The 25,397-nt window shown below is 61.3% G+C and overlaps 1 protein-coding gene, 1 non-coding gene and 1 pseudogene across 15 annotated transcripts; 2 read left to right on the top strand and 1 right to left on the bottom strand.

Moving 5' to 3' along the window:
- The window catches only part of LOC125087118 (uncharacterized), a 6,665-nt pseudogene extending 5,441 nt beyond the window's left edge, over window positions 1–1,224 (bottom strand).
- On the top strand, window positions 699–25,397 carry CHD3 (chromodomain helicase DNA binding protein 3). Of its 14 annotated transcripts, none has more exons than XM_047707047.1 (40): window positions 699–1,003; window positions 5,584–5,696; window positions 6,205–6,375; window positions 6,611–6,735; window positions 7,962–8,245; window positions 8,367–8,497; window positions 8,669–8,819; window positions 9,003–9,196; window positions 9,463–9,696; window positions 9,891–10,094; window positions 10,453–10,664; window positions 11,583–11,714; window positions 12,120–12,219; window positions 12,586–12,777; window positions 12,973–13,173; window positions 13,508–13,645; window positions 13,870–13,991; window positions 14,145–14,318; window positions 14,447–14,588; window positions 14,845–14,976; window positions 15,591–15,708; window positions 15,884–16,008; window positions 16,212–16,443; window positions 16,723–16,889; window positions 17,307–17,484; window positions 17,884–17,949; window positions 18,414–18,499; window positions 18,639–18,772; window positions 19,303–19,447; window positions 19,734–19,896; window positions 19,999–20,120; window positions 20,214–20,349; window positions 20,463–20,564; window positions 20,741–20,872; window positions 21,222–21,330; window positions 21,513–21,645; window positions 21,912–22,153; window positions 23,173–23,336; window positions 23,564–23,690; window positions 24,149–25,397. In XM_047707047.1, exons 1-40 carry the CDS (start codon window positions 727–729, stop codon window positions 24,387–24,389), a joined length of 6,351 nt encoding a protein of 2,116 aa, XP_047563003.1. In that variant the 5' UTR covers window positions 699–726; the 3' UTR covers window positions 24,390–25,397. The 14 variants fall into 14 exon arrangements, with proteins under 14 accessions (XP_047563003.1, XP_047563016.1, XP_047563018.1 ...); XM_047707060.1 differs by lacking the exon at window positions 23,173–23,336 and adding an exon at window positions 23,363–23,473 and having other exon boundaries at window positions 24,149–24,324; XM_047707062.1 differs by having other exon boundaries at window positions 700–1,003; window positions 6,614–6,735; window positions 9,021–9,196; window positions 21,912–22,107.
- LOC125088264 (small Cajal body-specific RNA 21) lies at window positions 18,913–19,057 on the top strand. The gene has a single exon (XR_007123660.1). It is a non-coding gene; the product is annotated as a small Cajal body-specific RNA 21 (non-coding RNA).

Raw genomic sequence — 25,397 nt, 5'->3', positions numbered from 1 at the left:
CCAACGCGCGCACACACACTCATACACACACTCACACACACACAGTACACAAGGAAAATATCTCTATTAATCTGTGCACTAATCAGTTATGAAAAAAGGGAGAAATTTGTGGGTTTCTGGGTAGAGGCTTGGAGATGGGGGTGTAACAGGGGAGGAGAATGGGGGGGTGAAAACTGAAATATTAAGCCAGCCATTTTGTTTTAAAAGGGGATTTTTCCCCCCTCTCCCTTTCTTCATGGAGGGGGTGGCGGTGCTGGGGGGGGGGTTGTTTTAAAAATAATTTCAAGGCGGCCATCTTAGTGCCTCAGCTCTGAGAAATATTTCTGAGCGCCCCCCTCAGAATTTAAATATATTTAAAGCAACGGAGAGGGGGGCAGAGAGAAGTCGAAAACTTTTATATATATATATATATTTTTAATCCCCCTTTCTTGTTCTCTTGGGAGGAAGGGGAGAGGGGGGAAAAAAGTCTCTCAATTTTTTCCAAGACAATTTTTGGGGGTGGTTCGGCCCCCCTCCTCAGCCGGCGGCCCCGAGGGGGGGGTTCTGGAGGGGGGTGGCCCGGGGGTTTGGGGGGCTGGGGGAGGCGGTGGGGAGGAGGAGGAGGACGCCGCCGCCGAAGAGGAGGAGGAGGAGGAGGAGGAGGAGGAGGAGGAGGTGGTGGTGGTAGCGGTGGGGGAGGCGGGCGGGCGGTGGGTGGGGGGGTGGTGGGGGGGCCAGAGCCACAGGATGGCTTCCCCTCTGAGGGACGAGGAGGAGGAGGAGGAGGAGATGGTGGTGTCGGAGGAGGAAGAAGAGGAGGAAGAAGAGGGCGACGAGGAGGAGGAGGAGGTGGAGGCGGCCGACGAGGACTACGAAGAGGACGACGACGAGGGAGCGCTCGGGCGCGGGCCGGGCCACGACCGGGGCCGCGACCGCCACAGCCCCCCCGGCTGCCACCTCTTCCCGCCGCCGCCGCCGCCGCCGCCGCCGCTGCCCCCGCCGCCGCCGCCGCCCCCGCCGCCAGGTAAGCGGCCGCCCCGACTCCCCCCCGCACCCCCCCCCCAGCCCGAGCGGGAGCCGCGGGCGCGCGAGGCCGGGCGGGGGCGAGGCACCCACCGCGCGGCCGAGCCGAGGCGAATCCGGGGCGCGGGGCGCCAGTCTCGGGCCCGGGGCCCCGCGGCGGGCCGGGCGGCGGCGGGCGGGCGGGCTGCGGCGGCCGCCGCGGGGCCAGGCCTCTTCCCCTCCCCCGCCGCACCCCTCCCCCGCCGCCGCCGCGGCCGCCGCCGCCGCCTCCGCCACTGCTGCCGCCGCTGCCGCCGCCGCCGCCGCCGCCGCCGCCCGGGCTGGAGAGCGCTGGGCACGAGCTGCGCGCGCGGACCGGGCCACTCGGTCGCGGCTTTCGGGGGAGGAGGAGGAGGAGATTTTTTTTTTTTACCCTCGGCGGGGAGGGGGTAGGCAGGAAACGGCCGCGGCGAAGCCAGGGCCCCCTCCCTGGCCGAGCGAGGGACCGCGGAGACCCTGGCGGCCGGACGGCGGCGTGGAGGAGGGGCGCGTGGGGGAGGGGCGGCCGCGCGGGCGCCCCTGGGGCTCCGGCCCGAGTGGGGTTGCACTGAGGTAACGGGGGGTTTCCGCGTGTGGAGCGGATCGCGGGCCTAAGCAACCCCCACCTCAGGATTGGGGGGGGCGGGGGCCGGGGGCGGGGGTGGGTCTCCATCGGACCCCCACCTGCGGGGACCCCGGTGCCCGCCAACTCCCGGGCGTGCGGTGGCACGTGGGGGAGGGGTCGCGTGAATGTCTGCGGGCGGCTGGGGACCGGGGGCAGGTGGTGGCCGCACTCCACGCAGACCACTTCCTGGAGTCAGACTTGATGCTGCAGCCTGTCCCCCCAGCTCGTCCCGGGGAGAGCACTCCTTTAACATTGGGGAGCGCGGGGAGAGTGTCTGGGAAACCAGATGCCCCCAACTCCACCCCCTTTATCTCCACTCTGCTCCGGGCTCTTTTGTGTCAAGTGCGCCCCCCCCCCCCCAGCGTGACCCCGTCAGTCTGGGGTGGCCGAGCTGCCCAGCTGTGACTCTCACGTGGCTGCCATTCACTGTCACTCACTCTCTCGCGGAAACCACCCGCACCTTGATCACGCTGGGGGGCGTGAACTGCCCACCCAGCTGTTGTGCAGCTTGACCGTCACTCGGCACCTCTCTCTGGGGATGACAAGGCACCCGGGCCGCTCTCTGGGCAGTTCCCCCAGGGGTGGAAGGGGCACACTGCTGCCTCGCATGGTGGGGGGGGGGCAGCAAGGGCCCCACTCAGACCACCCTCCTAGTGGAGTGATTTCTAACCTTCTTGAGGACAGGGGAGCACTTTGGGGGTGCTCACATCTGCTGGGGGCGTGAAAGGGGACATCCAGACTCCCAGGCCTCTGGGTGCCACGCAGCACAAATGCACCAAGCTTCAGGACGCTCTTTGTAAAACTGTCACATTGATCTGTGTGGGTGATGTAGCAAATGTCCCTGTTCAATTGAGAGCACCTTTGAAGGGAGTAAGGGGTGTCTTGTGGGGGCGGTGGAGGCTGGTGCGTGTCTGATGGAAACAGGGACCCCCCACCACCACCAGGCCTGTCTGAAAAAGGGAAAAGTTTTTACAAAGTTATCCCAGAGAACCCATGGATTTGCAAGAGGGAGAAGGAATAAAAAATCGTGGGGAGGGGGATGCCTGGAGCCGGGCAGACGCAGCAAAGAAGAGAAAGAAAGGATGTCAGGTTGTGTCAGGGCCTGATTTGTGCGGCCAACGTGGAATGTGGTATTTGGGTGTTTTTGATCCCGGATTTGGGGATGTGAGAGAGAGCGAGGGGCATGAAAGAATCTGAGGTCGAGGTGGGTCTTTGTGTCAGTTCCTCCCTCCCCCTCTTCCCCTCTGTTCTCTCAACAGCCGAGAAAAAACGTCAAATGTTTTAAAAAAAAATTTGTATTTGAAATGAAAACCCACCTCCTCGCTCTCCTGGGGGCCGTTGCATCCCCGCCCCCCTTTCAGCCTCCGAGTCCAATGAGTGACCCAGATGCAGACCCTCAGATGACTTTCGGAGGCAAAACTTTGGGGAAATATTTTTGGTCCGCTCGTTATTTCGGTCTACCTAAGTGCGGGCAAAATAAGCCTCCTGGAAGGAAATGTGTGCGGGCTGCCCTCCCTCATCCTTCTCCGGAGTGTGAATTTGCGCGTCTTAGACGTCTATTGTTTTTCATTCTGACGGCTTTGATTCTCACCATTTTGTTTTACATTCTTACCCAAGACCGATTTTATCCCTCCCCCCCCCTCTCGGCTCCTTACATTGTTAAACGTTTAAAATAATAGCGCTTGTGTTGGTGGGGGAAGGGAGCAGGAAGCCAAAACTCATTTCTCCTCCCTCCCCCTTCTGGCAAGTCTCGAGAAATAATATAACATAATATATAGATGTGATTCCTTGGGGGTGGGGGTGGGGAATGATTGTGGGTGGTGCGGAAAATTCTGGTAGTTTCTTTGCAAAAGGTCTGAAAATACAAACCCACCCCCTGCGTGCAGTACGCATGTGCAGCAGACCTATTATGGTGGTGCGTTGTGGGGGAGGGAGGGGAATTTGAGAAAAAATAAATATATGTGTGAGAGATTGATGGTGAGATTAGAGGGAGAGCGGGGCGGGCGGGAGGCGTGGCCTGGGCCGGGCTCCGCCCGCCTCCCCCCCTCCCGCTGCCCCGGCGCGCCAGGCCCCGCCCCCGCCGCGCGCCGCCCCCCGCCCCCGCCCGCTTCCCGGGATCCGAGCCGGGGTGTGGGAGAGTCTGGGCGCCGGGCCAGCATTGAGTGGCTGCTGAGACCGAGGTTGGGACTTGGGTTTGCTTTATTGCCCTCCCTTTCCCTTCCTCGCCGCTCCGCTCTGCCTCTCCCCGCCGCCGCCGCGAGTTCTGGAGCCTCCTGCTGGGGCGGGGAGGGCGGCGAACTGGCGGCTGAGGTCCCCGGGGCAGGTGCCCCAGCCCCCCGAGGGGAGGGTGGCGGCCCAGGCCTCGTCCCTGACGCCGAGCCAGTTGGCCTGCCCCTGCCACCGCCCCGGCGGCCTCCGTTTCCATGTTCACATTAAGCGACGTCCCGGGGGGTTGGGGAGAGCTGGCTGCTGGGGGCAGGGGGGGGGGGCATGGCGTCTTGCTGACTTCCTACTCTAGTCTGCACGCTCTTTGCACGCCCAGGGCCTGCTGCACGGCCCCCCCACAGGCCCCGGCCTAGAGGGTGATCCTGCACCAGAAGACACAGGATACTGGCGTTCTGAGGACAGGTAGCGAGGAAGGAGGTGCCGGGATCCCCAGGCAGTGGAAGCCTTGTTAATTGTGGCTAATTTTCCCTTGGCTGTTGTGGGCCGAAAAATTGTGTGTCCTAGAGCAAGGGGCTGGGCCAGGCCCAGGCTTTCCTCCTCTGCCTGGAGCAGGACAGGTCTGGCTGGTTAGTCTAGTGCCTGCTGGGGGGGAGGGAGGCCAAGTAGGGCCCCGGGTCTGTGGCATCCATGTCCTCCCCAGACCTGAGGTCGGGGTCATGGAGAATTGGGCTGGGGAACACGTTAGGGAAGCCCCGGCCCTGATAGAGACATCTAGGGAGAAAGTCCGGGACCTAGGCCTGCTGAAAGCAGGTAGACGCAGCCGCCGTCTGGATTTGTGCTCAGGCCTGTGTTCGCATGTGCGTCTGAGAACGCATATGCTGGGTGTGTCTTTGTTTCCAGCTTTGTTTGGGTCTCCCTGCTGCTTCTGTATGAATGGGACTAAATTTGGAGGCGAAGGGTGAGACCAGGGGACAAAGGGGAGGGCCCCTGAGTTCTCCGAGGGAGCAAGGTTACGGAAATAGATTTGAGGGGAGGTTCCAGGCTACTTGGGAAGAGGAGGAATGCTTAGGTAATTCAGAGACTGCTCCCGTAGGGTTAGGGTATGATGGTCGAGCCAGACGCTGCGGTCCTGCGGGCAAGATGTGAAAATGACTGGCAGGGACTTCTTTTCCTCCAGGGCCGTGTTAGGGTGACAGGAGGCTTGGCGATCATCTGAGGAAGTATAAATAGAGGCCTCCCTCGTGGCGGAAGGGATGTGAGGGCCCCGGGTGTTAGTGTGAGATCCCAGGTGTCCACCTTTGGCTCTCCCGTCTCAGCATCTGGCTCAGGGAGCTGCCAGCTTGTGTCTCCCCACTCCAAGTGCTGGGGTCAGGCCAGGCCAGCAGCTGGGCATGGCTTCCCCAGTTCCCGGGCAAGATGCCAGCTGGCTAAGTGAGGGGGAAGGCAGGAGGAGCCCTGGCGGCGACTGAAAGGACCTGCCACAGTCCGAGCCCATGGCCTAGAGCCTGCTCCCTTGTTAGTAGGAGGAGAGAGGAGGGAGTGGTTTGGCCTCTCTTCCTTTCTGACCCCTGACCTCCCATTCAGAACCCAAGCATCCCAGAGTACTCGAAACACTCTCTGTTTGCACCCAGTGAAGGGAGGCGAGGTTTGGAGGAGTTAATGTCCTAGTTCCTAGAGAGTGGGAACGGGAGAGGTGAGGAGGGCTGAGGTCTAGGGGCCGCCGAGCCGGGGAACCTGTAGGCTTAGGTTTTCTGGTGCTCTTTGCTCCAAAGATAAGGATGACATCCGGCTGCTGCCTTCAGCTTTGGGTGTAAAGAAGAGAAAACGAGGACCCAAGAAGCAGAAGGAGAACAAGCCAGGAAAACCCCGGAAACGCAAGAAGCTTGTAAGTGTGAAGGACTCCTGTCTGCACGCAAGGCTCAGCAGACCTCTTCCCAGGCACCCTCATTTTCTCGAATTTTCTCCGGGGTGGAGGGTGGAGGTAGAGGGTAGGGGGCATCCGGGAGTCAGGGAGGTCTGACGCCCCCTCCCCACTCCGGCTCGGCCCTGTAGCTCCCAGGTCTGGGACCCCAGCTTCAGAGCCCCCGGTGTCCACGTGACTCACCTTAGCAGCCTGGAGCCCCCGTTGAGAGCAGGCTGTGGGCACGGACTGCATGCTTCCAGAGCCTAGCAGCCCCACGTCTCCTTGCCAGTTTGTTCAGTTCCGCGTGCCTCAGTTTCCTTATCTGCAAAAAAAAAAAAAAAAAAAAAAAAGAGCAGATTAAAAATAGATAAGTTACTATTTCCAGAAAATTGTTGTGAAGATTAAAAGGGATAATACGTGTTATGGGCTAAGAACAGTTCCTGGCACATGGTAGGACTGAAGAAATGTTATTTTTATTTCTCTCCCTCAGGACAGTGAGGAGGAATTTGGCTCCGAGCGCGATGAGTACCGGGAGAAGTCAGAGAGTGGGGGCAGCGAATATGGAACGGGACCAGGTCGGAAACGGAGGCGGAAGCACAGAGAAAAAAAGGAAAAGAAGACCAAGCGGCGGAAAAAGGGGGAGGGAGACGGGGGGCAAAAGGTGAGTAGAATTAGGGATTGGGGGGACGCACATCAGTGTTGAAGACGGGGCTGGGGAGGGAGCACCCCAAGGAGGGGCTGCTCAGTGGAGAAGCTAGAGAAGTCACCCCAGAGCCTCAGCTGGAAGCTAGTGGGGAGGGAGGGAGGCATGTGGGGGGCCCAGGATGGGGGCCGGGGAAGCGCCTGCCTCATGGAACCCCCGCCCCGAAAGCCCCATGACACCTTGTCACTCGCAGCAGGTAGAACAGAAGTCGTCTGCTACTCTGCTTCTGACCTGGGGCCTGGAGGACGTGGAGCATGTGTTCTCCGAGGAGGACTACCACACGCTCACCAACTACAAAGCCTTCAGCCAGTTCATGAGGTAGGACAGGCCGGTGGACACTTTCCGGGGGGGTGGGGTTGGCCTGCAGAGCCTCAGAAACTCTCGGATGCTGCTCCCCAGAGAAACGCACGGCACAGACACACCACACTCTGCACAGAACTTGAGAGGACCCTGGTTGCCGCAGGGTCCAGGGACCCCGGTCAGGATCCCTTCACGAGAGGATGGAGGGGTGGTCCTGATTCCAGTGCAGGGTTTGAAAGCCCTAGTGACAGAAGACAGTGAGGGCTGATGGCCCTCCCCGCCCCAACCGTTTGGCTCCCCCCGCAGGACTTCTCTCTCCACTGAAACCGAGAGAAATGAGTGTTGCCCAATTTCCTTTGCTCAGTTATCAAGTCCTTTCTGTCCTTGGCTTAGGACCCCGTGATTAACAGTCACGCCCCACTGGCTGTGGAGCCTGGGCTTCAGCGCCTCCCCCCCACTCTCCGAGTAGAGTAGATGATAGCAGAGTGGCCCAAGCCCGGCGAGTGTTCCCTCCCTGTCGTCATACCCTGTCTCTCCTGCTTCACCACTGAGAATCGTGCTGCTGTGAGCACCATGGTCACCCGTGTCCTCACGAAAGTCTGACACCCCGCCACAGAGCCTAATCCTCCTGGCCTGTCAGGCTGTATATGCTAGGGCCCATGGAACTGCTGGAAAAATGCAGAGAATCCTGGCAACTCATGGTATCATCACAAGGATGAAACACGACCTCGCTAATATATGTGATAGGATCTTACAAACTGGAAAAGATTGGAAGCGTTTTTATCATCGTCTTTGTCTGTTTTATCTTTTCTCATCTGCTGTGCGTGTACGTTTCCTTTCTCCTCGTACGTGTGCTTGGTTTTTATTATTTTTTTCCTCTCTTTTTTTAAAGGTTTTATTTATTTACTTGACAGAGATCACAAGTAGGCAGAGAGGCAGGCAGAGAGAGAGGGGAAAGCAGGCTCCCCGCTGAGCAGAGAGCCCAATGCGGGGCTTGATCCCAGAGCCCTGAGATCATGACCAGAGCTGAAGGCAGAGGCTTAACCCACTGAGCCACTCAGGCGCCCCTGGTTTTTTCTCTCTTAAGCTCTATATCGGGTTACCTTTAAAGCGAGGTCGTTCCTGATGGGTCTTAGCCTCCCGGCCCAGGAGCGCAAGCACGAACACAGACTCAGCCCCTGAGGGGTGTGGCAGAGTCCGGACCATTTGTGAAGGTCCCATGTCCTCTGCTCCTGCATTTACAGGCCCCTGATTGCGAAGAAGAATCCTAAGATCCCGATGTCTAAGATGATGACCATCCTCGGGGCCAAGTGGAGAGAGTTCAGTGCCAACAATCCCTTCAAGGGGTCGGCAGCTGCGGTGGCGGCGGCGGCGGCGGCAGCAGCCGCAGCTGTGGCCGAGCAGGTGTCAGCTGCCGTGTCATCAGCCGCCCCCATAGCACCTTCCGGACCCCCCACCCTCCCGCCACCTCCTTCTGCCGATACCCAGCCCCCACCCATCCGAAGAGCCAAAACCAAAGAGGGCAAAGGTGAGGGGACCCCCCCCCCTGCTTAGGACCGCTGTCCAGGGGTTCCGAGGCCTCCGTGAACTGCGTTATTCCAGAAGGTCGTGACGTCCGATGTGTCTCCCTCACCCCGCTCCTCCTTCAGGTCCAGGCCATAAAAGGCGGAGTAAGAGCCCCCGAGTGCCTGACGGACGCAAGAAGCTTCGGGGAAAGAAGATGGCGCCCCTGAAAATCAAGCTCGGGCTGCTGGGTGGCAAGAGGAAGAAGGGAGGCTCGGTGAGCAGCCTGTCCCCGTTGGCTAAGCGCTCCGGCGTTGGGGTGGTCAGGGTCCAGAGGGAAGACACAGGGGTCCAGACACAGGGGTCCCTGAGGGAAGCAGGAGCCGGAGGCCTGGGGAGGGGAGCGCGGTGAAGCTGGCCTCCCTGACCGCCCCGGGGCTCCGGGCAGTATGTCTTGCAGAGCGATGAGGGCCCCGAGCCGGAGGCCGAGGAGTCAGACCTGGACAGCGGCAGCGTCCATAGCGCCTCGGGCCGGCCGGACGGGCCTGTCCGCACCAAGAAGCTCAAGAGAGGTCGGCCGGGGAGGAAGAAGCGGAAGGGTAAGGGGTACCAGCTGTGTGTGACCTTGTCCGTCTGGTCACCTGTCGTCCCTTGAGGGCCCCTTTTGTGTCCCCCTCTAACTGCTTTGTTCAGCCTTTCTCTCTCCCATCACTTCTCTCTCTCTCTCTCTCTTTGTCTCTCTCTCGCTCTGTGCCCTTTGCCTGCCCTGGTGTACATGACAGTCCTGGGCTGTCCCGCAGTGGCCGGGGAGGACGAGGTTGACGGCTACGAGACGGATCACCAGGATTACTGCGAGGTGTGCCAACAGGGTGGGGAAATTATTCTGTGCGACACCTGCCCTCGTGCCTACCACCTCGTCTGCCTTGATCCGGAGCTGGACCGAGCTCCTGAGGGCAAATGGAGCTGCCCCCACTGCGTGAGTACCTGCTCCCCCCTCCCCCTGGGGACCCACCTGTCTGCTTGCTGCCCCCAGACTCCTGGCTTTCTCCCTGGCCAGGCCCCTCCCCCATCCCTCTGCTCCCTCATCCATGTGTCTGGGGATGGAGGTGTCCCATTCCTTCGTTCCCGCCTGCCTCCTTTGCCCTTCTGGCAGTCAGGTGTCCCGTCTCTGTCCCTGGCTTCCGGTCTCACTACCTGTCTTCTCCCTTCTGCCCATCTCTGTGTCGGGCCTTGGTCTCCCAGGAGAAGGAGGGCGTGCAGTGGGAGGCCAAGGAGGAGGAGGAGGAGTACGAGGAGGAGGGAGAGGAAGAAGGGGAGAAGGAGGAGGAGGACGACCACATGGAGTACTGCCGCGTGTGTAAGGACGGGGGAGAGCTCCTGTGCTGCGACGCGTGCATCTCCTCCTACCACATTCACTGTCTGAACCCACCCCTGCCCGACATCCCCAATGGGGAATGGCTGTGTCCCCGATGCACGGTGAGTCGGCCCTTCCCACCGGGTTTTCTGGCAGCCCCAACTCTACCCATCTCTGGGAACCCACCGTCCGGCTCCCCTTTCCGTTCCTGTCCCTGCACTTGGCCTTTGACTCCCTCGTGGGACCCCGAACTCCTCCTCCTCTAATGATGGCACTTTTTCCCCGTGTTTCCTCCTTGTGCGCGCCTGTCCCCAAGTGCCCCGTGCTGAAAGGCCGTGTGCAGAAGATCCTGCACTGGCGGTGGGGGGAGCCGCCCGTGTCCGTGCCGGCACCCCAGCAGGCCGACGGGAACCCCGATGCCCCGCCACCCCGTCCTCTTCAAGGCCGATCGGAGCGAGAGTTCTTTGTCAAGTGGGTAGGACTGTCCTACTGGCACTGCTCCTGGGCCAAGGAGCTTCAGGTACGCGGCCTGTCCTTCCCGCTCTCTGGGACCCCCTGCGCCGCTCGTCTCACTCCTCTCTCCTGCCCCGCTGTTCCAGACCTTTTGCTCGCTTCGGGCCTCCGGCCCTCATACCCTCCCTCCGTCCTTAGTCTCCGTGGGAGTCTCCTTCAGCCTCCACTCCTCCTGCCGCCAGCCTCCCTTCCCTTTCTGCCCTCGGTCCACCGTGTTCCTGCTCCCATCAGCCTGTCACGTGCTTGCCCAGTCCGCTGAGCATCTGTCCTTCCTGTGCCGCTCCCCCCGGGGGCTGGTCCCCTGTCCCCTGCGGTCCTCTTCGGATGCTGGGACCATCTCGGCCCCTCCCTCTGTGCCCCGTCAGCTGGAGATCTTCCACTTGGTGATGTACCGGAACTACCAGAGGAAAAACGACATGGACGAGCCCCCGCCCCTGGACTACGGCTCCGGCGAGGACGATGGCAAGAGTGACAAGCGCAAGGTCAAGGACCCGCACTACGCGGAGATGGAGGAGAAGTACTATCGCTTCGGCATTAAGCCGGAGTGGATGACCGTCCACCGCATCATCAACCACAGGTGCGCCTCCGGCCTCCTCGTCCACCCTCGCCATCCCCTCCCCTATTGCCACTGCCACCCTGTCGGAGGCTGTGTCACCGCGCCTGGCACCTGGTGCGCCTGCGGGACTCCGGCCTCGTCTCCCGGGGGTCCCGGTGGAGAGAAACCAGGTGTAGAGTCCAGGCCTGAGTGACCCCTTCCCCGTGGCCTCTGAGCTAATGACCTGCGAGGCTGGGTATCAGGCCACAAAAGCCAACTCGAGAAACACGGTTCAGCCGGGCCCGTGTTTGTCGTGCTGCTTGGTGCACGTTATCACCAAACATTTTCCACGCTCATGTTTCCCGGGTCGTCACTGCCTTCCGCACCGAGCGTGAGCTCCGTGGACTTGGGGTCCTTTGTCTGTTGGTGCCTCACTGCTGAGTCAGCCCCACCCGGAACGGGGCCTCCCGCCCAATGGCTGTTTAGTTAAGACCGATTAGACGAAGCCCCGAGGGGTTTTCTGGTCGCAGATTTCTTTCTTTCTTTTTTTTTTTTTTAAATTTTAAAATATTTTATTTATTTATTTGACAGCGACAGAGAGATAGCGAGAACAGGAACAGGAGCAGGGGGAGTGGGAGTGGGAAAGCAGGCTTACCGCCGAGCAGGGAGCCTGATGGGGGCTCGATCCCAGAACTCCGGGATCGTGACCTGAGCCGAAGGCAGACACCCAACGACTGAGCCACCCAGGTGCCCCTCTGGTCATAGATTTCTAAGCAGCGGTGCTGGAAAGCATAGGGTGGGACTCAGCCGTCCTAAATTCCCTCCCAGGGGCCCCTCATTGAGGATGAGGCAACAAAGACTAGCCGTTGGCTGATAATCATGTTTATGATGATTTCTTTCTGCTTGTGGTCCGTGTCCTTTTTCTCCTCCTGCTCCTTCTCTTGGTCTTCTGTCCCGCAGTGTGGATAAAAAGGGGAATTACCACTATCTCGTGAAATGGCGGGACTTGCCCTATGACCAGTCCACGTGGGAGGAGGATGAAATGAACATCCCCGAGTATGAAGACCACAAACAGAGCTACTGGAGACACCGGTGAGGGGCCGGGCCATGGGGTGGAGAGAGTCTGAGGACAGGGGAGCGAAAGCCCACAGCCCCTTGAGCAAGGGGTGGGCCAGGAGGGGCGGGCCAGGAGGGGCAGAGCCGACCTGAAATTGAGGGAGTGGCAGCTGGTGCTAGGTTGTCTGTGGTGGGACCGGTGGAGGAAGGAACAGTGTGAGGAACAGACGTCAGGTGCCCGTCATGGGGAGAGGGGATGCCGAGGACTGGGGCAGGGGTGGGGGCGGCTGTTGGCACTGGACGTAAAAGGGGTGAAGGTAAAAACTCTGGAAGAAAGGAACTATGAGATGTTTAAGGGAAGTGGGAGGGAGGTCTGGAATGGGTTCAGAGGAGAGCGAGGCCCGGAGGAGCAGGCCTCGCTCACACCCGCTCTTCTCCCAGAGAACTGATCATGGGGGAGGACCCTGCCCAGCCCCGCAAGTATAAGAAGAAGAAGAAGGAGCTGCAGGGCGACGGACCACCCAGTTCTCCTACTAACGACGTAAGTCCTCCCTCTCGGCCTCTCTTCCATTTCTAGATCTGGGTGATTGCAGATTGCCCCGGGCCTCTGGACAGGACTTCCCGAAGTTTCAGCAGCCTCCCTGGACGGTGTCCAGCCTGCCCCAAGCGTGGCTAGGAACTCGGCCTAAAGGGCCAGAGAGAAGCTTGACGCCCCAGCACCCGGGGCTCCCCCCATCCTTGCTGCCTTCCTCATGCCAGTGCTGGAGGGGGAGGGACCGAAGTCTAGAACTTCTGAAAGCTCAGGCATCACGGAGGGAACCGTGATCCAACCTGAGCTCCATGCCAGCGAGGGGGGCGGAGGAGCCCTGACCGTCCCCCTGAGTGCTCGGACGTCTTGACTCCACAGCCTACGGTGAAATACGAGAGCCAGCCGCGGTTTATCACGGCCACGGGCGGCACGCTGCACATGTACCAGCTGGAGGGCTTGAACTGGCTGCGCTTCTCCTGGGCCCAGGGGACCGACACCATCCTGGCTGACGAGATGGGGCTGGGCAAGACCATCCAGACTATCGTCTTCCTCTACTCGCTCTATAAGGAGGTGCTGGACACGGGGGCTCCCGGAGGGACTGGGGAAGGTTCTCAAAGGTGGGAGTGGATGGAGGCTGAGGGCACGGAGGACTGCGGGGAGGGGGGTGGCAGCCGGAGGACTGCGGGGAGGGGGGCGGCAGCCAGAGGACTGGGGCGACCGCCTCAACCCCCAAATGACAGTCCCCGCCCCACCCTCGACTCCCAGGGCCACACGAAGGGTCCCTTCCTGGTGAGCGCCCCCCTATCAACCATCATTAACTGGGAGCGGGAGTTCCAGATGTGGGCACCCAAGTTCTACGTGGTGACGTACACGGGTGACAAGGACAGCCGGGCCATCATCCGTGAGAATGAGTTTTCCTTTGAAGACAACGCCATCAAAGGTGGCAAGAAAGCTTTTAAGATGAAGGTACGTCCCTTGAGCTCGTCTTCTCGGAGACTCCCAGGTGTTATTTCATTGTCCCCCACTGGCATTTAACCCTCTGAGCTTTCTCCTTCCTCCACCCCCCGCCCCACCCCTGCCCTCCTGTGCTGGAGACACACACTTCTGCCCATCCTGGACATGGGGTAGAGGTTTGGGGCTATGTCCAGTCATCCCCGCGTGGAGCCCACATGGCAGGATGGGGTGGCTGGCTCCCCCTGGCAGGCGCAGGCAGGACGGGGTGTCCGGGAAAGCACGGGGCTAGAGGTCTGGGTGCCCGGGCATCGAGTGGCAGCCGCACGGACCATGGCTGTGTTGGCAGAGGGAGGCCCAGGTCAAGTTCCACGTTCTGCTGACCTCGTATGAACTGATCACCATCGACCAGGCCGCCCTCGGCTCCATCCGCTGGGCCTGCCTCGTCGTAGACGAAGCCCATCGGCTCAAGAATAACCAGTCCAAGGTGAGTGATGCACCCAGACCTCTGAGTCTGGCCCTCTGTGTGAGAAGGAAGGTTCTGGACTTTCGGCAGCCCAGAACAGGGAGGAGTCCAGGTTAGGGGAGAGGGAGGACTGGAGATTCGGGGCCTGTAATCCGGGACGGAGCAGAGGAAAAGTCGGGGTGTGTGGTCCAGCCGCGTGCCACTAACGGGCCCATTCTCCTGCCTCTCCTTGCCCCATTTTCTAGTTTTTCAGGGTCCTCAATGGCTACAAGATAGATCATAAGTTGCTGCTGACCGGGACTCCGTTGCAGAATAACTTGGAGGAGCTCTTCCACCTGCTGAACTTCCTCACCCCAGAGAGGTTTAAGTAAGTGACCCCCCCAGGGTGGTCTGCGGAGCTGCGGCGAGGAGGGGCTGAGAACAGGGGCAGGCGGAGGGTTCCCCGAGGTGAAGAAGGAAGCCTGAGGCCAGGCACGAAGAACTCGGCCCATTCAGTTCCTTGTCTCCTTCTGCCTGCTAGCAACCTGGAGGGCTTCCTGGAGGAGTTTGCGGACATCTCCAAAGAAGACCAGATTAAGAAGCTGCACGATTTGCTGGGGCCGCACATGCTGCGGAGGCTCAAGGCCGATGTCTTCAAGAACATGCCGGCCAAGACGGAGCTCATCGTCCGGGTGGAGCTCAGCCCCATGCAGAAGTGAGACGAGAGCTGGGCCACCTGGGCTGAGGGGGCTGGGGGCGCCGAGGGCAGCCTTCCAGGAGGCGGCAGCCTCCTCACTGCTCCCCTGGTCCCGTCTCTTCCGCGCCCCGCACCCTGGTGTTCAGGAAATACTACAAGTACATCCTGACTCGGAACTTTGAGGCCTTGAACTCGAGAGGTGGCGGGAACCAGGTGTCGCTGCTCAACATCATGATGGATCTGAAGAAGTGTTGCAACCACCCCTACCTCTTCCCCGTGGCGGCCATGGTGACGCACCCGTGGGGGGCTGCCGGCGTGCTGCTGTCCGAAGACGGGGTGGCGGGCTGCCAGTGGAGGGGCGGGGGACGGAAGCAGGCCTGGAGCTGGGCGGTGGGCTGTGGTGGGGTGCGGGCATGGGATTGCCCAGGGGAGCAGGAGGTCACAAGGGGCGGAGACTGGATTCGGGCCCCGGGCTTTCTGGGTGTGTCGGAACACGGGGGCGCACTCCCTGACCTTCTCGTCCTTTTTGCTCCCTTCTTGGCAGGAGTCCCCCAAACTCCCCAGTGGGGCCTACGAGGGTGGGGCGCTTATTAAGGCGTCTGGCAAACTCATGCTCTTGCAGAAGATGTTACGGAAGCTGAAGGAGCAAGGACACAGAGTGCTCATCTTCTCACAGGTGACCCGCACCCGTAGCTCTGTGTCGCCCCCAAGGCCAGTCCCTTACCTTGTTCCCCATGGCTCCCGTGGTGTGAGAGGTTAGGAGGTGGCACTCGAGAGGCTCTGGTCTGGCGGCATTCCTCTTGGCCTCTGACCCCTGTTCTTAGCTTAGGTCATTGGAAGTTGCCCGCCAGCTTCTTGGAAGCCGGACGGGGAGCTGGGGGAGGGGGAGCCCATGTCTCCTCGGGGTCGTCTCCTGGAGGTCGTCTCTGGGACCGGTAGTGTTCCTTAGCCATGGGAGAGGAGAGGAGAGGAGAGCACAGCACAGAGGTCTTGGAACGCTGATGGAAGCAATGGGTCTGCTCTCCAGAAAGCCACCCAGACAGACAATTCCATACAGATTTTCCGGGCATTTGTAGATGTCCCTGGAACCTTGGTCTCAGAGGGGAAGGGATGCTAAGTCAAGCACGTGTGACAAGAAAGCGGGGCGAGGAAGGGCAAGGGTCGGGGAGTACCCCCCGGGGAGTGGGCGTCACGGGCAAGGGGGGTGGCAGCAACAAAGGGTGGTCAGGACACGCTGTGCCTGGCCCACTGCCTCGTCATTCCAGACTCCGTCCTTCTCTCCTGCCGTAGATGACCAAGATGTTGGACCTGTTGGAGGACTTTTTAGACTACGAAGGCTACAAGTATGAGCGCATTGATGGCGGCATCACGGGTGCCCTGAGGCAGGAGGCCATCGATCGGTTCAATGGTGAGGGGGGATGCCTGCTGGGCGCGCAAGGCCTGAGCCACCTGCACCTGGGTCCCTGAAACGGGAGGGTATCTGTCACCTGGCTGCTGCGTGGGTGGCATGGTGGTCTGTGGCCGGGGAGCGTCTTGGACTTGGCCGCACAGCACGGCTGCCGAATCTTGCTGTCCCCTCCTAGCTCCCGGAGCCCAGCAGTTCTGCTTCCTGCTGTCCACTCGTGCTGGGGGCCTGGGCATCAACCTGGCCACTGCCGACACGGTCATCATCTTCGATTCTGACTGGAACCCCCATAACGACATCCAGGTGGGAGCTGGCCTCCTGGATCCCCCGTGCCCGTAGCAGGGGGATGCAGGTTTCTGGCTGAGGGGGTCATGTCCAGGGTCAGAGAGAGAGCTTTCAGTGGGGGTAGGAGACCCTTCCTTGCCGGCGGCCTTTCCCCAGCACGTGGGGCCCATCTCCCCGGCCGCTCCCCTCGTCCATCGCACTTCCGCCTCCTGCCCGCACAGGCCTTCAGCCGCGCGCACCGCATCGGCCAGGCCAACAAGGTGATGATTTACCGGTTTGTGACCCGCGCGTCCGTGGAAGAGCGGATCACCCAAGTGGCCAAGAGGAAGATGATGCTCACACACCTGGTGGTGCGGCCCGGGCTGGGCTCCAAGGCCGGCTCCATGTCCAAGCAGGAGCTGGACGACATACTCAAGTTCGGCACTGAGGAGCTGTTCAAGGACGAGAACGAGGGTGAGAACCTGCCCTGCGGCCTCCTGGAGCCAGGCCCTGTGCTCCTGGGTGCACTCGTCTTCGGGAACCCACGAAGAAAAGCTCTTCCACGTGGCCCCTGGGAGAAGTGTGGCCCTTTCTCCACTGAGGGTTGGAAGGCCCAACACATGTCCGCAGACTCCCTGGGGAAGGGCCTTCTTCTTCAGTGCTCCCGTGAAAAGGAAGCGAAGTTAGAAAGCTTTGCGCGGATTTTCCTCCGGTTGGAACTCACAGTCCCCTCTGGTTCCCCGTCTCCACCAGGGGAGAACAAGGAGGAGGACAGCAGTGTGATTCACTACGACAATGAGGCCATTGCTCGGCTGTTGGACCGGAACCAGGATGCGACGGAGGACACGGATGTGCAGAACATGAACGAGTATCTCAGCTCCTTCAAGGTGGCCCAGTACGTGGTGCGGGAGGAGGACAAGGTGAGAGGCTGGGGGGGTGCGGTGTACCCCAGGCCACCTCTGCGGGTAAGTGTCCGTGGGTCTGCGGGGAGTCTGCAGGGAGTCTGAGCTCTTACCGTAGCGCCAGGCAAAAGGCGGAACAGCTCTTTGGTTTAAGGGGTGAGACCAGACTTTGGGGAGAACCTGGGGGGAGAAAGTACCAAAACACAGAGAGTGTCTGCAAGTCAGGGCGGGACGGACACGGGCGGCACCGGAGGACAGGCTCAGGGGAGACGGGGGGAGCAGGGAGGAGAAGCCCGCTGCAGGTAAGACACGAGGAGGACGTGCGGCATCCAGAAGTCACGGAGGCCAGGCAACGGGAAGTAGGCACATGGTTGTGGGCCGTGAGCGCTGGGCAGTGGCAAGGGAAGCCACGAGCATGCGTTGTGCTGCCTGCAGATCGAGGAGATCGAACGAGAGATCATCAAGCAGGAGGAGAACGTGGACCCCGACTACTGGGAGAAGCTGCTGCGGCACCACTACGAACAGCAGCAGGAGGACCTGGCCCGCAACCTGGGCAAGGGCAAGCGGGTCCGCAAGCAGGTCAACTACAACGACGCCGCCCAGGAGGACCAGGGTGAGCCCCAGAGGGAGGGACCGGGAAGGGAGGTGCTCTGGCCAGGAGCCTGGAGGCCTGGGCAAGGGGGCGGACACATGGAGAGGGAGGCCTCAGGGTCAGGGCCCCCCCCGGAGGGGCAGGAGCTTTGGAAGGGTCTGTGGGAGCTGCCCAGAGAGGCTGGGCGGGCTTGCGGGTGGTCCCAGCCAGCTGGTGGCTGCAGGGGCCCCCCGGACACCCAGGGTCCTCGCCTGGCACCCGAGGTGCAGGGCTGGGGACCGGGTTCATGGTGACTGGACCCCATCCAGGATATGTGGCCCCAGAGTCTGACAGCATTGGCTGGGGGGGCTCCAGCCAGAAAGAGCCCCCACGTGGGCTTACCTCGGGAGCTGGCCCTGATGTGGCGCCCTCTCCCCACAGATAACCAGTCTGAGTACTCAGTGGGATCAGAGGAGGAGGATGAAGATTTCGATGAGCGTCCAGAAGGTGGCACCTGTTTCCTGATTTCCCGCTGTAGCTCTTCCCGGTTCACTCCCTGGTGTCCCTTAAGTCCGCGGTTTTTCCATAAACGAGTGCTTCTCTGTTGACTGAGTAAAGGTCGCAGATAAAAAAGACGGAACGTCCATAATTTTTCCATTGTCAAAATGGGGCGTAGAGAATCGTACGGACTGAGATGTCTAGAAGGAAAATTGAGAAAGTTTATAGTTAACATTCTCCCCGCTGGCTCGGCTACTAGTTCTTTAAGGGAACCCGTTTCTTTTAGACCATTTCTTCTAGACCTCCTTGCTGGGTGGGTCGAAAAATGCATAAAAGGAAATTAGAAGCGCCTGAGACTTGAGCTAGGCCTTCCCTGGATTCTGCATCTTGGGGGCTGGGTGTGGAGAAGGATTGAGGGGTGGAGGAAGTGGGGGACCCCCTAACCAGGCCACCCTCCCTTCCCCCACACCCAGGGCGTCGACAGTCAAAGAGGCAGCTCCGGAATGAGAAGGACAAGCCGCTCCCTCCGCTGCTGGCGCGAGTTGGGGGCAACATTGAGGTGGGAGCCGGCCTCAGGCCTCCAAGGGTCCCCTTGGGGGTGGGGCCCCGAGGCTGAGTTCCCTGGGGTTGGGGGTTCCCAGTAGTGAGACCCTCCCCACCAGACGTTGACGGCCCATGCCCTCCCCTGCGGCCCCCAGGTGCTGGGATTCAACACCCGGCAGCGCAAGGCCTTCCTCAACGCCGTGATGCGCTGGGGGATGCCGCCGCAGGACGCCTTCACCACCCAGTGGCTGGTGCGGGACCTGAGGGGCAAGACAGAGAAGGAGTTCAAGTGAGCGCGGGTGCTGCGGGCCCAGTGGGCTAGGGCCGGGGGAACTCTGGGTGTGCTCGTGTCCTGGCAGCCACCACGTGATGTGACCTTACTCAGCTGACCGCCATGCTCTCGGCCACGAGGTCTGGTTCGGTCTTTCCTGGCTCGATTTCCTGGGACGTGGGCTCAGCCTGCCCCACCTCCCCTCAGCCGAGCCTAGAGCACAGAGGCCTGGCTGCCCTCTGCCTGCAGGGGAGAGGCCCTGGAGACGGGCGCCTGGCCCCGGGCTGTCCTGGCCTCACACTTACCGGCCAGGGAGCTGGTGGACAGGATGATGAGCTGACTGATGGGGCCTAGGAACGAAGTACCAAGGCCAAGGACCCTGGGGAGAGACGGTGGGGGGGTGTGGAGGGCTGGTCGTGGGGAGATTGGCAGGCCCCGGGCAGTGTAGGGTTTTAGGGTGTCAGTAAGCCCTGTGCCCCCATCACCACCTCATCACCCCCACTCCCTGCCCGGCCCTCCTAACCTGCATCCTGCCCTACATTTCCCAGAGCCTATGTGTCTCTGTTCATGCGTCACCTCTGTGAGCCTGGGGCAGATGGCTCGGAGACCTTTGCTGATGGCGTCCCTCGGGAGGGCCTGAGTCGCCAGCAAGTGCTGACCCGGATTGGAGTCATGTCTCTTGTCAAGAAGAAGGTATCAGTCTGTCCTTCACCCAGAGTCGAGCGGGTTCCCTAGGCCCCATCCCCACGCTGCCTGGCATCCCCAGGTTCTGGATTCAGACTGGTGGGAGAGCTTCCTGTGTGGCCAGTGCCTGCAGCTGACCCGTCCCTGCCACCCCCTGCCCCTTTCAGTGCCTATAGCTGACCCATCCCTACCACCCCTTGCCCCTCTTGGTGCCTGCAGCTGACCCGTCCCTATCACCCCCTACCCCCTCAGTGCCTGTAGCTGACCCGTCCCTACCGCCCCCTGCTGCTCTCAGGTACAGGAATTTGAGCACATTAATGGGCGCTGGTCGATGCCCGAGCTGATGCCCGACCCCAGCGCCGACTCTAAGCGTTCCTCCAGAGCCTCCTCTCCTACCAAAACGTCTCCCACCACCCCTGAGGCCTCTGCTACCAACAGTCCTTGCACTTCAAAGCCTGGTAACTGGACGGCAGGAGAGATGGGGGTGGGGCTGGAGCCCTACGGCAGGGACTGGAGTTAGGGTGGGGGTTTCTGCCTCCTCACTCTGCCTCCCGCTGCAGCTACCCCAGCTCCTAGTGAGAAAGGAGATGGTGTGAGGACACCTCTTGAAAAGGATGAAGCGGAAAACCAGGAGGAGAAGCCCGAGAAGAACAGCAAAATCGGGGAGAAGATGGAGTCAGAGGTACATGGCTGCCTGGCTCCCGCAGGGGGGTGAGCGAGAGGGCCTGGTGCCTGGGACCGCTCTGCTTCATCCTGATTGCATTCTGACTCCTAGGCTGATGTCCCTAGCCCAGCCCCATCACTTGGGGAGCGGCTGGAGTCCAGGAAGATCCCTCTAGAGGAGGAGGTGCCTGGAGTTCCTGGAGAAATGGAGCCCGAGCCTGGGTACCGGGGGGACAGAGAGAAGTCAGGTGGGTGCATGGGCTTAGGGGTGATGAGGGGCTTAGACTCCGGGAGCTCCCTCTTCTGGGGCCACGGGATGAGGGTGACATCCTCCCTTCCTGTCCCCTACCCCCTCCCACAGCCACAGAGTCGACGCCAGGAGAGAGGGGGGAGGAGAAGCCGTTGGATGGCCAGGAGCACAGGGAGAGGCCGGAGGGGGAAACAGGGGATTTGGGCAAGAGAGGTAATGGGTGGAAGCGCTGTGCCCCGGGTCCCTGAGGGCATCGGGAGGTGGAGTCCGGGGGAGCCGAAGCCTGGGGCCTGGGGGGTAGTTGCTCCAGGCCAGGCCAGTCCAGGGTGTAGCGTTGGGAGCCGGAAGGGACCCGAGCACGGCGATGAGCTCTGCCCCGTCTACCCTAGCAGAAGACGTAAAAGGGGAGCGGGAGGTGCGGCCGGGGCCTCCCCGGGATGAGCCACGGCCCAACAGCCGGCGCGAGGAGAAGGCGGAGAAGCCCCGGTTCATGTTCAACATCGCAGACGGAGGCTTCACAGGTGGGCACCCTTCACCGGGATGTGCTTGCCCTCCCGGGGCCCCTCGTGGTGCCTGCCTTTTGTTCCAAGTTGCTGCTGGTGGGGCAAGCTCACACCCCACCTGCGGTCTTCCTTGGCCGCACTCCAGACTCCGGAGCCCTCTTTACCCCTCCTCAATTCCTGGTCTGAACTTGAGCCTTGCTTGTAACAGCTTTTGGTCCTCAGCGAGAACCAGACCTTTCCACCTTCTCCCTAAAGGGCCCTCGGTGCTCTCCCCCCACTCGGGTCCTTCCCTTCTGCCTGCCACCGAGCTGGCCGTCGTTCCCACACTGCTGACGCCCCGTGTCTCTCTCTCCGGCCCACTTTCCAGAGCTTCATACGCTGTGGCAGAACGAGGAGCGAGCGGCTATTTGCTCTGGGAAACTCAATGAGATCTGGCACCGAAGACATGACTATTGGCTTCTGGCCGGGATCGTGCTGTATCCTTCGATAGAAACACAGGAAAAAAAGTGGTTTTTTCAATCTGGAGTGGGGAGGAGTCCACACCCCGGGAAGGGGTGGGGTGTCGTATCCCACCCTGGGGGACGGGCAAGAGGAAATGAGTGCGGACCGCGCAGTGCCTCCCTGTTTGGTTCCTTGACGGCCCCTTCCTGTGTCGCAGCCACGGCTATGCACGGTGGCAGGACATCCAAAATGACGCTCAGTTTGCCATCATCAATGAGCCGTTTAAAACTGAAGCTAATAAGGGGAATTTTCTGGAGATGAAAAATAAGTTCCTGGCCCGGAGATTCAAGGTGGGGACCTGGGAGAGGAGGGACCGTGCTGAAGAGGGGCTCGAGTCAGAGTGGGGGTCCAGGTGTGGTTGGAACACGGGGACGGCTGATGCCTGGAGGGGGATAGCGGGGCGGACCCTTGTGTCCGGGACCGGGGTGTGTGGGGTCAGTGTGGGCTTGGTGGGAGGCTGGGGTGCTCTGGGCCGGCGGGGAGGGCAGCGTGGGTCTCCAGCGGGCCCGGCTGCTGGCAGATGCCCACGCCCCCCCACTCCCCCGTGGGCCCCCAGCTCCTGGAGCAGGCGCTGGTGATCGAGGAACAGCTTCGGCGGGCGGCCTACCTGAACCTGTCCCAGGAGCCGGCGCACCCCGCCATGGCCCTCCACGCCCGCTTCGCCGAGGCCGAATGCCTGGCCGAGAGCCACCAGCACCTCTCCAAGGAGTCGCTGGCGGGGAACAAGCCGGCCAACGCCGTCCTGCACAAGGGTAAGGGCCGCGGCGGCCCCGCGCGGGGGAGGGCCCACAGCGCTGCGTAAGTCTTCACCCCGCACCCTTCAAAATCTTCCCACCCCTCTGACCCCTTTACCCTCCGCACCACCCCCCTCTGACCTCTGCCCCCACCTCCAACCCCCCACCCCAGCCACCCCGTGGTTTTGAGCCTCTTGGGTTTGTGCAAGCCGGCCCTCGTCCGTCCTAAGAGCATTCACACCAGTGCCCGATGGAAGGACCAGTCCCCCTCGCCCAGACTCTGTGAGACTGTGGCTCATCCCTCCGCAGGGCTGAACTCCTCTGTTGACCCACGCGCCCGCCATACAGCTAACAGCACCCTCTCCGGGGCCGTGGCTTGCGTGTAGTCCCCCAGAGTCCTTACCCCCGATCGCACAAGTCATGTACCCCCCCACCGCGTCTCGCTCACCCCACCAGGCAGAAACTACCCCCGTCCCACCCTGTGACCCTCTCCCCGAAACTTCCCTTTGACCTCCAACCCTTCCTCCCAAACCCTTTTCCCCTGATGATGATAGATTCGACTCCAGACCTCTCTAACTGTCTAACCCTATCCGACTAGCAGCTGACTCCTGGCCCCTTGGATTCCTGTTTTAATTCCCCGAATCTGTAATGCTGATTCTCTAATCTCCCTTCCCCTCACACATGAAAACCTTGACTCCTGAAATCTGTGACACCAGTTACCGCCTCCCACGTCTCCTATTTCCTCCCCATCATCCCCACCCCCAAAACGTCACTCTTGCAGTATGGAATGTTCTGACGACCCCCCGCCCCGTGTCTCCCGATGTCCTCCTGCCTCCCGTGTCCTGTGCGCTCTCTCCGTCTGTCCTCCGCTCATCTGGTCTTTCTCCTTCTTTCTATCCTCCGAGTCGCTCTTTCTGTCTCCTTCTGTCATCTTCTTGGTCTCTGGTTCCGTGGTGTCTCTCCCTCTCTCTCTCTCTCTGTCTCTCTGTGTGTCTGTTCCTCTGACTCCTCGTTTCCTGGCTCCATCCCTCCCTTTTTCCCTGTCTTTCTCTTGCCCTTCTTTCTCCGTGGCCCGGGCCCCAGTTCTGAACCAGCTGGAGGAGTTGCTGAGCGACATGAAGGCGGACGTGACCCGCCTGCCGGCCACGCTGTCCCGAATCCCCCCCATCGCAGCCCGCCTACAGATGTCCGAGCGCAGCATCCTCAGCCGGTTGGCCAGCAAGGGCACGGAGCCTCACCCCACACCGGTAACCCTCTTTCCCCCCAACTCCAGTTGTCCCTGCTGGTCCTCCTCCGACCCCCACACACACGCTTCCGGCAGCTCTCGACAGTGTGGAGGAACGACTTGCTGGGACACACTCCTCACCCTCGAGTCTCCCCGCCTGTATGTGATCCCCTCGGGAGTGCCGGAGCTGGGTCCCCGTTGTTCCCTCGGACTTCGGAGCCTCTCACGTGGGCATGCGCTCTCTTCCAGGCCTTTCCCCCGGGGCCCTATGCTACACCTCCGGGGTACGGGGCGGCCTTCAGCGCCGCCCCCGTCGGGGCCCTGGCCGCCGCCGGCGCCAACTACAGCCAGATGCCTGCAGGCTCCTTCATCACAGGTGAGCCGGTGCCCTCCCACTCCCTGCTTGTCCGAGCTTCGTCGCTGCCTAGCCCCCCTTTGCCGGTCCAGCCCATCTCGCTTCCTTGCGAGTTTCTACGGTTTTACGGAATGGAGTCGTTCTGGTCTTTGTTCTTCCCACCCCCGAGTTCTCTTCCGTTCCCACTGTCCGAAATGCCACCAAAGGTGTCAGTGGCTTTCCCCAGCCTCCCCCACCACCTGGGTTACCTCCAGGAAGGAGAATCGGAGCTCGGAAAGGGGGTGTGGTGAGAGTCAGCACGGGGATCTGTTGTGGGCATCGGGACTCCCAGGGACAGGGGTTCGCCCTGCTCCCATTCCTGCTGCCCTGGGAACTAAGTAGCAGTGGCAGGAGATAACCTAGCTGTCACATGCTAACGGTCAAGAGGCCGCGTTTGGGAGCGAAGCTGGGGTTCACGCCCTTGCCCCCTTCCCAAACAGCCGCCACCAACGGCCCTCCAGTGCTGGTGAAGAAGGAGAAGGAAATGGTGGGGGCGCTGGTGTCAGACGGGCTGGATCGGAAGGAGCCCCGAGCCGGGGAGGTGATCTGTATAGACGACTGATGGGCTCCCAGGCCACCGCATCACCCAGGCCCCGTGTCCGAGGCCGACCCCCAGCTCAGGCTCTGGGACCTGCTGCCAATCCTCCACCTTCCCCACCCCTTGGGCCACCTCTGGGCTAGGCGCCCCCCTGCCCCTCTCTATGACTCCTCTTTGAGAAGGGCCCCTTGTCTCTCTCCACTCCCCTGCGCCTTTCCCACCACGCTTCGAAGACTGTGCTGGTGAGAAGAGGTCTGGGTGGGAGGCGGTGAAGCAGGGTCTTCCAAGTATCCTCACCCCCCACCGAACACGGCGCGGCTTCCCAAGATGTGCTTGGGGGGAGGAGAGAGGCGGAGCGGCCGCCTTCACCCCTGCAGTCCTAGCTCCATCTACAGACGTGGGGCATCAGCCTCGCCGGTCCTATAGGAACTTTGGTGGGAAGAGCTTTGAAGAGAGGAAGGGGACTTTAGAGAGGGAGGAAGGGAAGAGGAGGGGGGAGCTGCATGTTTCCTTCCCCTTCCTCTCCCCGAAACGAGGGTGGAGCAGTTGCAGGGGAGGGAGTCGATTGCTGTTCAGCCTCAGAATAAAGGCGCCATTCCCTGGCTCAGTGACCTCGTGCGTATGGCATGTTGTGTTGGGGGGGGGGTCTCCCCTCTCCCTAGGGACCAGGGACTCCCCAAAGAGAGTGATGGTTGGGCGATACTCCCTCAAGCCAAAGAGGAGCTCCCCAATCTGTTCTAGGGACCCGGGTCGCCTAGAAAGGGTGGGAGAAAACGCTACAGGCCCACAGTGGGGGAGCCCCCAGCTCAGGGGCTCGGGTCCTTGGAGTACTTCTACCCTCCCTCCTGAAGGCCTCGATACGGACTGAATTTGAGTGGATCAGGCAGGGGACGTAGTCGCTGGACTGCCTTGCCTTTGGGACCAGAACAAAAGAGCAGAGGGCAGGCGGGGGAGACATGGGCATGTCCTCCCCCCCAGGAGGGGCCGGGGAGAGTGGCAGTTTGCATGGCGAACCCCCCACTTCCTCTTCGCGGCCCCTTCCCTTTCTCGCTGCCCCTTTCCCGGTCTCTTCACACCCACTCCCGGGCTGTCCCAACCCCCTCTTCTGTATCAGGTGTATTGGTTGTACATATAAATTATACTTTCCTTTC

Source organism: Lutra lutra, chromosome 16, assembly GCF_902655055.1.
Source record: "Lutra lutra chromosome 16, mLutLut1.2, whole genome shotgun sequence".
Taxonomy (NCBI): Eukaryota; Metazoa; Chordata; class Mammalia; order Carnivora; family Mustelidae; genus Lutra; species Lutra lutra.
This window is presented reverse-complemented; position numbering and strand designations above follow the sequence as displayed.